Source organism: Blennius ocellaris (genome assembly GCF_963422515.1).
Source record: "Blennius ocellaris genome assembly, chromosome: 17".
NCBI lineage: Eukaryota > Metazoa > Chordata > Actinopteri > Blenniiformes > Blenniidae > Blennius > Blennius ocellaris.
The window spans coordinates 10,860,813-10,873,099 of record NC_137666.1 but is presented as its reverse complement, the minus strand read 5'-3'; the positions used below and the strand labels follow the sequence as shown (position 1 = coordinate 10,873,099).

Here is a 12,287-nt window from a genome sequence, read left to right as displayed (position 1 = left end):
TGTAAGGCTGCTAATCACTCAATCACAAATCGCTTCAAAGCAGTCAGTCAAATATTCTCTTCAAGATTTAAAAGGTTTTTCTTTGGGAAAAGTCATTTTATATTTTCTGTAAATATTCCTATAAATTAATACAAGCTATTTTTAAGATATACTATTATGCATCATAGTCAAAATGTTTTAATGTTTACAGTTGGGCCTATGATTAAAAAAATGGAAAGAGTTATGCATGTGTTTGAGTTAGCAAACATATTGTATGTACAGTGTCTGCTACAGTCATCATCATTAACATTCCCAGTTCAAGTCCGTTTTTTTTAGTCCACCTGCAATTTTATGTTTCGTAAAGTGTAAAAAATATATATATTGTCTTTTCCTAAGAATGAAATGAAAAGCATAAATGCCATTTTACACGTACATGACATTTCCATGATGAAAAGACATGTGGCATTTTTTTATTCACAATGTTATTGCAGTAATAAAGGCCATTAAAAGAGTAATTTAAATTAATATGTTAAAAAAAATCATCGTGAACAGACGAGCCAAAGCAAGAGACACAATATAAATTGACAACAGAGATTCAACTTCAGACAGACATGCAGCTCGACCCACCAATCAGCATGTTCAGCGAAGAAACTCTTGTAACACACCCTCTTCTTTCCCCCTTAGCTCGAGAAAAGCTGCCGACACTTACAAAGACACACAAACATATGACAAACTCTTTTAAGCTGCTCCTCTTTTTTTGACAGCAAGTCCATTGAAGACTTGACTTTGAGAATTACAAGCAAAATAAAAATAAAAAAAACTCTTTATTTGAACATTGAGACAAATCAAACATCTAAAATAAAAATACAAAAATTAAATCACAAAAAGTCACATGTACACACCCCCTGTAAGCAAAGTTTTCACAGCTTCTCGTTCACACCTGAGCGCCGACATAAATCCTTCACCGGTAAAACTGCTGCGTACAAAAACAATAATCGTGTGTTTGATTTGAGTCCCTGCACACACGCATTGCTAAAGATTACTTCACACAACCAGAGTGCAAGTTATAGGCCGTGTCCTTGGACTTTTCATGCAGATTCACGCCGCGTCGCTTGCGATTCAAGCGTCTGAGAGCGGCGACTCCTCTCGTCGTCGGCTCTTCAAGTGCTGCGGCCTTTCCTCTAAGTGGCACCTGTCAGCCTCAGTGTCCAGGCCCACTGGCATGGCATCTGGCTGAAGGGCAGCGGAGGCAGCAGCACCCGCAGTCCGCTGGGCTGTACAGGCTCCCACTGCAGAGACCCGTGACCAAGAAGCTCCACCTAGTTTTTTTTTGTTTTGTTTTGTTTTTTTAACAAAAGAAACACACGGGTGAGGTTGACGTGCCTCTCAATGAGCAACCGGACAGCCTCGTTCTGCAACACTCAACATTCCTGCAGGGTGACGTCAGTTTGCTGATATGTTGAGCCTTTAATTAAAGAGGGTTTGGTTATTTCTGACTGCCATTATGATCAAGTTTCAGTGTGACTGCAGCGGCAATGAGTGAGTGGTGTAAAATTAACTTATTATGTATCTTAAGAAACACCCAGCTTGATTTATGTATTGACCTGTACATATTAATTTATTATTAACACATGAATTAAGGAATGTCAGGATGACAAGTTGTGTTATTGGAACAACGCAGCACTTTGTGAATCAGAGATGTGCCATAGAAAGCGAGCAAATGGCAGCTTTTAGATGTGAAGTCAGGGTCATAATCGTGTTTTACATTCCCCCAAAAGTTCACCAGAGAGTGCAAATCTCTTAACAAATCAACACGTGGTCAGCGAGCTCACGTATCTGAAGTGAGACGCCTTTATGAGGATTCATTCTGAATTTTTTTCTCTCACCTCACAGATATTGTGCTCTCTAACCAAGCAGTACATTTTGATTGAATATGGAAATATTAATATTTCTCAGCATAAACATATAATAGTCAAACTTCCATGGCAACCACACAAAAAAGGTATTTGCAAGTGTGTTAGTTAGAAGGTTTCAAGAGGCCAGTCGTTATAAATAGTCACTTTTAACCTTTAACTGTCACATGTGTTACGCCTATGATTCTACAATATAGCTTACGTCATTTTTTTTTTCAAGAGTAAAATTATCTTCATCATCTATAGATTATCGAAGGTTTCCCTGAATTTACTGCTCGGGAGTCTTTGTATTGACATTCCCAAGGATTTAAAATGGACTAAGTCGTCTGTTGTTTATCAGCAAATGTGTCATTTCAGCTGCAGTTACTGGCAAATAACAGCAGAATATCACATATGTATATAAACATACAGGCAGAGGTAAATTGAAGAAATTAAAACACTTCTTTATCAACAAATCACATCAGTGGCAGTAACAAAATCTAAACGTGAAATTAGCTTTTAGCCCATCGGTCTTTCCGAGGCTTTGCTGCTCCAGTCTTACCTGAGTCAGTTCTTGTGAGACGGGTTCACTGAGTACCACTGATCCATTATTCGGCCACTCAAGTAAAATGGCAAAGACGGCCTTCTCCTGTGGCTTGAAAGTGTACCTGTTGAACATTAAAGCCAGGAATGAACACACTGACATGATGGCTTCACACAAGAGGAAAAGATAAATGACATCTTTCACAGCAGCTTGAATAACGACAGCACATACAGCATCACCTAAATCACCTTCCTTTCCTATTGTACTGCTCAGTTTGTACTTCAGCTGGTTGTCTAAATGTATACGTGCACTCCTGCTATTGTATCATACTGATGTGATCAGAGGATTTAATAACAAGCAGTCAAACAGGTGAAGTGACTTCCACATTTTTCCTGTTTTCTGCTAGGGCCAGTGTGCCGACTTTGAAACATGAGCGCAAGGCCTTTAGTAAGTCATATTCAGGCTCCTATTAGAACATGGTTTTTAAATAATCCCATTTATTAGCAAAAAATGTGGAAAGGTGGGTAATTTTAGTCATTTTCACACTTTCCAAAGGATTGATGGGAAATATAAATGGTATATACAGTAGCTGTTGACTGAAGACCAAAAAATGGAAAACAAACTGTAAACATATCATCTCTTGGGTTAAAATCCAAAAGTATTTCAATGTGTGTTTTATAAATCTGCTTCAAATTTTTTTTTACCACCACAAGAAACACAAATTTTGGTGAAAAAAGTGATACATTGATATAAGATCTTCTGCATAGAACAATAATTAAATCAAGAGATGGGAAACTGTAGAAATAACACACCACACCTCCCAAAATATCATTTGAAATGGACTCTGAAGGCTCAGGGGGATTAACTAAAAGGTCCGAATAAGCACCCACCACACTTTTGGGGTCACACTGTCGTTCTGAGCTCTCCACGCCGTCGTGTTGTAGATGGCGTCCCCGTTGACACCCAGCCACTGACCCATCTGCCTCAGACGCTCCTCAAAGATCGGCGAGATTCGTCCCTCGTGTGTCGGGCCGACGTTCATCAGCAGGTTTCCGCCGCACGACACCGTCTCCACCAGAGTCTGAAACACACAAACACTGTGTTAAATGTGTGCGTTTACAAGCTGGGGGGGGTTGTTAGAAATTTTTCAGGTGTTAATTTCAGCTCGGAAAATTTTTTTATGAGGATGTTTGCCCATTTCTTAACAACTCACAACTCAAGATTGCAATAGAAAAACCTCGTTGTGTAATAATCGATGAGAAAAGAGGTTATACTTTGAGTAGTGTTGTTTTTCTCTCTTCAACAATTTAATTCTGACCCTTTTTTCCATTATCTGTCTTTCTCAAGTCTCAGCTGCATTACCTTTTATTCACCAGTAGGTGGCGAACCTATAACGACTGCTGGTGTTTTTAAAGCTTAAAAATCCGTCAGAAATTCGATCAAGTTTTAAAATTCTAAGACATACCAGGATGATCAGTCAGACTCTGAGAAACATAGAGTAATCCCATATATTGAGATTTACTAATAAAGATCTAAATTCATTTTTCGCATCAATTATAGTAAATTAGAATCCTGTATAATCTGTTGCATAATTATAATTTGCCCATTATCTGACAGTAGCAGAAATACTCCAGCATAGCTTTGCATTTTCACATCGTGATGGAATTGAATAAATCATCACCTCTGAGGAGCTGGGCTTCGATTATAGTCAAATGAGAATTTCAGCTCACCGTCACAAGCGTCTCAATGGTGAGGTAGTCACTGAGCGGCGCGTTACGTCTGTAGCCCCAGGAATGCTTGTCGATGGTCATGCAGTTTTCCCACTTGTGTTGGAGCAGGTGTCCCGGCTGGTAGCGGTCAGAGCAGGTGTAATATCCACCGTGTTTGCAGATGCTGCCCCGGCCCCAGCGGTCATTAGTCACCACCGTGTCTCGAACTGGACTGCGAAGAAAGACAGACTTCACTGTAACAGGGTGACGATGGCAGCAGGGAGGAAAGTTTACAAGAGGCGGAAAGAGAAGAGATGTTGTCCATGAGAACATGGAGATAGAAGTGTACAGCTGAATACAGCTATTACTTATTTTTATTGGAGGGAGCAATTAAAATCACATTTAACTACCTTTACACTGAAATTTGATTGACTGAAATGTTAGGAACCATGACGGGACAACAATTTCTTTTTTAAGTTGCTTTTAAGTTTACCTGTCATTATAAAGCCAAGCCAGGAAGGCCGTGCTGTTCCAGTAGGTGTCAGGTGCGTGCCCGTCCCCGTCGGACCACAGCAAGTCTGGTTTGTATTTGACAACAAGCTCGTAAAGCTCAGGCAGGGTCTTGGCGGTGGGGAAGTAATTTGTGGTGAAAGCATTGGCAGCGTCTGCTTCAAAGAGCGGGTTAAACCACTCAAAGAGAGAGTGATACAGGCCGAGGTGAAGGTCACTGTGAGCCCGCAGGGCGCTCGCCATTTCATCCACCACGTCTCGCTTTGGCCCGACGTCCACTGCGTTCCAGTTCCAGGAGTTTTTCGAGCCCCAGAGTGTGAAGCCTGAGAAGCAGACCAACAGAAACAGTGCAGCTCACATAACAGTCTGAGCTGTTACTGACACATGCACCCACATGCATCAACAAGGTTTCCATGTATTCAACAACTGTGTAATTAATTCACCATGTACCTTCATGATGTTTTGTGGTCAGGACGATGTATTTTGCTCCTGATGAGGTAAAGATGTCGGTCCACTCCGTAGCGTCAAAGAACTCGGCCGTGAACTGTGGTGCAAAGTCCTGATAGCGGAAATCTGGAGGATAATTCTTCTGCATGAAGTCAACATAGGGCTGTAGTTTGCTCTTCTGCCAGTAGAACCTGAAACAGAAAGTGTTTGAGATTTCAGCTTCATAAACAGCTGATTGCGTTTATCTTATCTTTGTTCAATTTTTCAAACTTATATAATCTTCAATAACAAACACCATAAAACTTAATCATAACTTTACATGTGGAATCCAAAACTTGACATTGTATGTATACAGTTCTCCCCTTTGTGCTATAACCGAATCGAATAGATGCCACATTACCACAGGGCAACTGAACATGGAGATGCATAACGTTCACCCAGATATTAGGAATATATACAGAATAACTCCAAAACAATGTGAAGTCCCCTCAAAGAGGCTCAATATAAATCTAAATAGACTCATGATGGAAAAGGACATTGCTTATAACCACAAAGAAATGTAAAACTGGCAGAAAAGATAATAGTACAATGATACGATAGGACAAACACAACATCTGATCTCAGCACTTATCGTGTGTCGTCTTTAAGGTTAGGATGCATTGATTGTATGAAAGAGGAAGTGCTCACCAGAACCACTCGCTGCCAAAGCTCGGGACCGAAAACACACCCCAGTGTATGAAGATGCCAAACTTGGCCTGATCGTACCATTCGGGCAGTGGTCTGGAGTCAATAGATTCCCAGCTGGGTTCATATCTTCCTTCGCTGACTGCGACCATCAACAGAAATAGCGGTAAAAGTGCGGAAAACACATTCCGCGACCCCATTTCAGGTCAGAAACAGACGGTGTGCGCGAAATAATCCGGTTTTACGTGTTGGTTATCACATGAGGAGGCACACAGTGGAAGGGAAACAACAAAACGGTGAATAATGAATAACAACACAAGGTGGAGACGTAAATAAATCACGTGACAAGGAGGTCCAGCTTCCTTGTTTGGTCTCCTCTGATTGGTCCTGAATTTTCCCATTCTGCCAATCAGGGCCTGTATGTCTCAGTGCGCATGCGCACTCGGCTTTCCATACAGGAAACATGCATGTTTTGGTTTTAAGGACGGGTGTTTCGGATTTTGCAGTTCCCCCTCTTAACTGATGACCGACTCCCATCAGCGTCATTAACCAAAGATAACGACTCACGGACGACTTTTATATTTTATTGCCCATGCGGTCAAACACTGTTCGCCAGTACAGCTCCGGATTTCTGGAGATTTATTAACGTCTGCTGTTAGGAGACGGGACGCCAGAGGAAGTCGGTTACAGGTTATCAGGGAAACCACTTAATCTGGAACACCTAAGTCGTCCACATGTCTGGATACGTCGACTGTCACTGTCACATCTCTGCGGGGGATTTTGACAAGGTTAGAGCCCGCTGCTTGAATTTTAAAACAATCACTGTATTTTTCAGCCTCTTATAACGACTCGTTAACTTATATTATTTTGTGTTGTCAGGATATAAATGAGGTGATTGACAATGCAAAGAAGGTGAGACGTTTCATCCAAAAGCTGAATCAGGTTGTAACATCTACTTTGTGCTCTTTTTTTCTTTTTGTTAAGTAACCTAATATTTTCATGCAGGCTGGACTGTTGGCGTTGTTAGCAGTGGCTGAGCATGCTGGAGAGTTTGACAAGATTATTGATCTGTCACAGAGGTAAGTGTTAGCACTATAATGGTAGGTACATTCTGTTTAGCATTTGTTTGTCACGGTTTTAACCCCCCCCCCCCCCCCCCCCCCCCCCCCAGATTTCCAGGTTTTATTTTCCCCTGTTTAGGAGTCCACCCAGTTCAGGAAGTCTCTCCAGAGCAGCAGAGAGGAGCTCTGACCCAGGTATGAAGCCTTCTGTTGGAAGGGATGGGTCACCTGTACCACCTCATCTAAAGATTATACTTTAATTGCCAGGTTGAGATGGTTTGCAGCTCTACCCAGAAGACTTGATAGATATTTTAGACAAATTATGTTAGAAATGGAACAAGATTGCAGATTATACATTTTGGGGGGGGCCCTGACTGCAGCTCTGAAAAACCCACAGCAGTAATGTAAATATCATTACAGTGTTTCATCTCTCTATATATCTACTTCCAGTCCAAGAACAATACCATAATTCGCACTGACTTGGGAACTCATTTACTAAACTTGACTTTACATCACTTGATTTAGTTTTGCTCGAATTACAGATTAAAGCATGATTGAAACCAGGTGAAAAAGTGCTTGAAATGACTCTCCTACAACCTGTCAAAGCAATAATTAGTTCATATTTGGAAATTAGCTCATAGCTCACACCAATATGGACAAAGGTGGATTATCAAAGACTTTCCAGGGTTCCAAAATCGGCAAGAGTCCCTGATAATGTCAGTACTTCTGTTCTAGTGAGTGGTAATCAGACGTTGGTTCATCAACTATTCATTATCTTTAAATGTATACAGTGCTATTTTTTTTTTTTTTTTTTTTGTAACGTTGTATAGTAAGCATTAAAGGAAACTTCAAAAATGACCAGAATATGATGAAACGGCAGTAATAACATCTATACTACAGAGGTGGTCCGAAGGTAATTTGTCATGAGGATGAGTTGTACCACTAGATGGCGCAGTGGCCCACTCTTAAAGTCTAGTCTGCTTTGAATCAGAATAAGGACGAAGATGAAAATCATCGATGTTTTAATGTGTGTGTTTTACAGGATCTTGATACCGCTCTCCCAATCATCGAGAAATACAAAGACCAACTTGTCGCCATCGGGGAGGTGAATACGTTGCATCTTCAACCTCGGTAATCTTTTCCTGCGTTACCGGAAGTCTATTTAAAATTTTACATATTTCTGTCGCAGGTTGGTTTGGATTTCACGCCCAGGTATGCGAGCAACGACACCGACAAAGCGAATCAACGGCACGTCCTCATCCGTCAGGCACAGATAGCCAAGGAGCTGGACCTCCCGCTGTGAGTTTCACTCCCAAGTGGCACGAGCTCAACTTGTATATTTAATTGTGAGGTTCCAAATCCTAACACGTTCTCCTTTCAGCCTCAAGTAATGACATATTTCCCAATGAAACATGAAAAACAATGCGTTGTGTGGTTTGACTGCTTTGTGCCGCTTTGGAACGCTTTTGTGAAACGACGTACCTCCTATGTAGATGTGAAAGGTTAATTGGAGTCAGGTCATGTGGAAGCATGTGCCTTTAGGGAAGATAATCACGCTCATCCTGCTACAACAGTCTGCAGGCTCAAGAGCGGGAAATCAACTTAAAATGTAATTAACTTAAAAACAACAAAATAGAGTAGTGTTTCACTAAGCAGTAATATTTGAGATGATAAACCGTAGTGTCACACTGAATATCAACAGGTGCTTCGTCTAGTCTTTGACGCTCTGGACACATGAGAACCCGTGTCCAGCCAAAAGAAAACATATCAAGTTCCACGCAGAAAAGCCTTCCAATCCAACTGAGGTCTTCTTACGGTGACGCGCCATCACTAAACTCAGCGTGCTCCTGCTCGCCAACAGATAGTCCATTTTAAACAAACTATCCACACAATCCAAAGATAATGAAATCAACTAGAAGCAGAGGCAAACGAAAGCATCATTTCCACATTGATGTTTCTTTTCACGATAAGCTGCAGTCTGTTGATAAATCTGGATTAGACCAAACCGACATGGGATGTTCTGTTGGCGAGAGGGTGTAATACGTCAACATGCGTCGATGGAAGATAGAAAGTAGAAAGTGTGTCACTCTCACAGAAGTAGCACGCACTGCAGTTCTTAACCATTTCTTACTACTGAACTGATAACAAATGGCCTATTTTCCAATTAGAGGAAACCACATCCTGCTGGAGTTCAGTGGTTTTGCAGCGATTGAGGCTTTTACGCACTGTCAACAAATTACTTGCTCATAAAAGAAATGTGTTGTCTGCTGCGTTAAAATAAGGGCCGGTGTCGTGGTAATCACTCTCCTTTTGTCAAGAAGGTTTGAGTCCGAACTCTGGAGCCTTTCTATGTGCAGTTTAAGATCAGTAACGTGACACACAACTCAACCTCTCGCTTCAGCAGACACCATTTTCATAAAATTTTGGTTCCATTTCACATCATTCTTGTTAAATGACATTGGTGTTCAGTTCTTGTACTTCAGAGTTATATATAGACCTCTAAGTTAAAAGTTGTTGTTTTTTTTATTTTAAACTCAGCAAACAGACCTAAACATGGTCAATGAGCTAATTGTTATGAACCGACTGTTAGTGACGGTTTCCCCTTTGTCTTTCTTTTATACATGAAATCATGGTTGATTTAATTAAATAATTGCCATAGATTGACAATCATTTTTCATTGTGATAATCTAATAAAATGTATATGGAACAGATTTTCGTGTATAAAACCAAAGGATGAAACGTCCATTGGGATAAATCCGTTTTATATTATACAAAGTGCGGTCGCACTGGGTTGATGAAATAAGTCCATTCTTCTTTTTTTTATATTTGTGTTTTATGTGTAGAAATGTCCATTCGAGGTCTGCGGGGCGGCCCACCATCCACCTGCTGAAGGAACAAGGTGAAGCTTCTTCTCTGCTGGTCACATGTTGACCAACTGTCTCGTGGTCCAGTAGTCGGCTGCATTCCCACTGTGCCGTGTCTCCAGGTGTCCAAAAGGCTCTTCTCCACGCTTTCGACGGGAAGCCGTCCGTTGCCATGGAGGGCGTGAAGGCCGGATATTTCTTTTCGATCCCCCCCTCCATCGTGCGCAGCGAGCAGGTACGGCCGAGCGCCTCGCCGTGAGGTTTCTGTGTGTAAAACGTCCCGAACCTGAATGGCGGCGTGTGTTCCGTGCGTATTTACACTTCCCGGAGAGCACGGCTGGTATGTATGGCCGTGTGTTCATTACTTGACTTTTTATCGCGTCGATTTGAAATGATTGATGGAGGTTTTCTTTGTGCGTTTTCTTCCAAGAAGCAGAAACTTGTGAAACAGTTGCCGTTGGAGCACATCTGTCTGGAAACCGATTCACCTGCACTCGGCCCAGAAAAGCAGGTTAATTATTTCTTTGCTTTTGCATTTGTTTTTTTTTCATTATTTGAGTGTTTTTCTAAATAAAATAAAAAAACTAAACATCTCTCATATGAAAGTTGTCACACGTTCTTCTTTTTTTTTTTTCTTGTATTCTTTTTTTGCAGGTGAGAAATGAGCCAAAAAACATCTGCATCTCTGCCGAGTACATCAGTAAGGTTAAAGGAGTGTCTCTGGAGACGGTGATGGAGGTGACCACACAAAACGCTCTCCGACTCTTCCCCAAACTGAAGTCTGCCATCAAACCTTGAAGAAGCGTTGAAAGTTCATTCTATCAATAAAAACCTTAAATTCTTTGTCCATAACCTCCTGTTACGATCTGAGTTTTTAATCTCACAGTCCTGAAATGTCAAAGTCTTGCATTTGAAATAAAAAAAAAAAAACCTCAAGGATGTCGATATGTGACTGTGATGGCTGGAATAAAGAAAAAACATGATTGCAATTTGACAAGCAAGTTGTGTATTTTTCCTGCACACGGCGCATCCGAAACACGCAGTATTTCATAATCACCTCGCTGACCAATATAATCACCTCGCCGGCATCAGTCACACTCGCTTGTTTAAAGATTGATGTTGTACAGGAAATAACCTCAGCGCGCTGTTTTAATTTCTATACCGTCCATCAGCACGTTAAAAGGTGGTCTCTAAAAGAGTTGACTGCAGGTCTGTGCTATTAATACCAAAACACTTGATACATTTGATGTTTAAGATTAGAACTAAACATTCGTAAACATATGTGATTTTGATATACATTTGAAAAACTATTGTATTGCATTTACAATGTTTCGTAGTAGAATAAAGTTTTTAACATGTTTTATCCCTTTAAAAAAAAATCTTTACTGCTTTTTTTGGTGGATTTAGCCAGTTGTTGGCTTTTGGTTTAAGCTATTTTGACAATTTCATGAAATTCTAACAGTTTTAGCTGTTGGTCATGTTCACCATTTTAGCGGTTTTACTTTTGTTTTTCTTCTTCTTCTTTTTTTTTTTTTTTAAACTTTTGTGAAAACTTTAGGGAACCAATACAGAGAGACCAAAGAGCCACATATTGCTCCACAGCTGCAGGGTTGCACTCTTGATATTGTTGTTTTCAGGTGAACCTTTGATGCTCTGATTTACGATACTTAGTTAAACAGTGCATGGAATGAATGGTGAATGGTCACTTATTTAGCTCTTTACACTGTTTGTCTCTCTCACACACAGTCCAGTGTCCTGCTAAAGGGCTTTTTGACAAGATTAGATGGGGAATTGAGCCAACAAACTTTCAAATTAAAGATTACCCACTTTGCCAGCTGATCAATTGCTTGTAGCGGAACAGCAGTTTTTTCATTGTATGATTGTATGATTGTGTATGCGCGCGCGCGCGTGCGTGTGTGTGTGTGTGTGTGTGTGTGTGTGTGTGTGTGTGTGTGTGTGTGTGTGTGTGTGTGTGTGTGTGTGTGCGCGCGCGCCCGTCTATCTGTCTGTCTGTGTCTGTCTGAACCTACAAGAATAACAAATAATCAATAGAGTAATGGACCACATAATTATAATAACAAACTGCCTTCAGAACATCTTAAATCAAAACAGGATGCAAAGTAAAGATGAACTGAATTCACATGAACATATGAACGTTGACTAACTGATATATACATCGAGTCAACAGTGACACCTGCTGTACTTAAAAAGTACAAACCCGCAAGTCCCCCAGATGAGTGTCAATTAACAGATAACATAAACTACAGTAATTAACACCATTGGAAAAATAACACACTTATCTTATAAGGGACTGGCACACTATATGCTTAACAGAAAACCCTAACTTCACGAGGAAAATGTCCCAAATAATAAAATGTCACTCATTACAAGCTAGTATTCACACGGCTATTAGAATACAGAATACCAGGCTAAAACATACTACAACAACATCCAACACGCAATGAACACTCTATAAACCACACATGAACTGGTAATCAAAGTAAATATACTCAGAAATACAATTACACACTATCTTCCCCACTCACATGGCAGCCATGGTCAACTGAACCAGAAAGAATTTAATGGCATTTCACTGC

General features: G+C 40.6%; 2 protein-coding genes across 5 annotated transcripts; one reads left to right on the top strand and one right to left on the bottom strand.

The window, feature by feature from the left end:
* Positions 1 to 447: 447 nt before the first annotated feature.
* fuca2 (alpha-L-fucosidase 2) lies at positions 448 to 6,010 on the bottom strand. Of its 2 annotated transcripts, none has more exons than XM_080513230.1 (7): positions 5,769 to 6,010; positions 5,085 to 5,272; positions 4,618 to 4,957; positions 4,146 to 4,356; positions 3,306 to 3,496; positions 2,434 to 2,539; positions 448 to 1,298 (listed from the first exon to the last, which is right to left on the bottom strand). In XM_080513230.1, the coding sequence occupies exons 1-7, from the start codon at positions 5,963 to 5,965 to the stop codon at positions 1,161 to 1,163; spliced, it is 1,371 nt and encodes a 456-aa protein (XP_080369356.1). In that variant the 5' UTR covers positions 5,966 to 6,010; the 3' UTR covers positions 448 to 1,160. The 2 variants fall into 2 exon arrangements, with proteins under 2 accessions (XP_080369356.1, XP_080369357.1); XM_080513231.1 differs by having other exon boundaries at positions 4,618 to 4,912.
* A 268-nt stretch (positions 6,011 to 6,278) lies between these two features.
* On the top strand, positions 6,279 to 10,650 carry LOC308142126 (putative deoxyribonuclease TATDN3). Of its 3 annotated transcripts, none has more exons than XM_080512451.1 (10): positions 6,279 to 6,553; positions 6,645 to 6,677; positions 6,771 to 6,844; positions 6,937 to 7,021; positions 7,869 to 7,931; positions 8,016 to 8,125; positions 9,670 to 9,725; positions 9,813 to 9,925; positions 10,127 to 10,201; positions 10,345 to 10,650. In XM_080512451.1, the coding sequence occupies exons 1-10, from the start codon at positions 6,500 to 6,502 to the stop codon at positions 10,486 to 10,488; spliced, it is 807 nt and encodes a 268-aa protein (XP_080368577.1). In that variant the 5' UTR covers positions 6,279 to 6,499; the 3' UTR covers positions 10,489 to 10,650. The 3 variants fall into 3 exon arrangements, with proteins under 3 accessions (XP_080368577.1, XP_080368576.1, XP_080368575.1); XM_080512450.1 differs by having other exon boundaries at positions 10,124 to 10,201; XM_080512449.1 differs by having other exon boundaries at positions 10,121 to 10,201.
* Positions 10,651 to 12,287: the final 1,637 nt, after the last annotated feature.

Excerpts from the sequence above, each read along its gene's own strand:
- fuca2 (XM_080513230.1), bottom strand. The coding sequence starts at position 5,965 with ATGGGGTCGCGGAATGTGTTTTCCGCACTTTTACCGCTATTTCTGTTG. Across the intron at positions 4,357-4,617 it reads GCTTGGCTTTATAATGACAG|TCCAGTTCGAGACACGGTGG; the intron begins GTAAACTTAAAA and ends CTTTCTTCGCAG. Across the intron at positions 3,497-4,145 it reads CCATTGAGACGCTTGTGACG|ACTCTGGTGGAGACGGTGTC; the intron begins GTGAGCTGAAAT and ends TGTGTGTTTCAG.
- LOC308142126 (XM_080512449.1), top strand. The coding sequence starts at position 6,500 with ATGTCTGGATACGTCGACTGTCACTGTCACATCTCTGCGGGGGATTTT. Across the intron at positions 7,022-7,868 it reads AGAGAGGAGCTCTGACCCAG|GATCTTGATACCGCTCTCCC; the intron begins GTATGAAGCCTT and ends TGTGTTTTACAG. Across the intron at positions 10,202-10,344 it reads CACTCGGCCCAGAAAAGCAG|GTGAGAAATGAGCCAAAAAA; the intron begins GTTAATTATTTC and ends CTTTTTTTGCAG.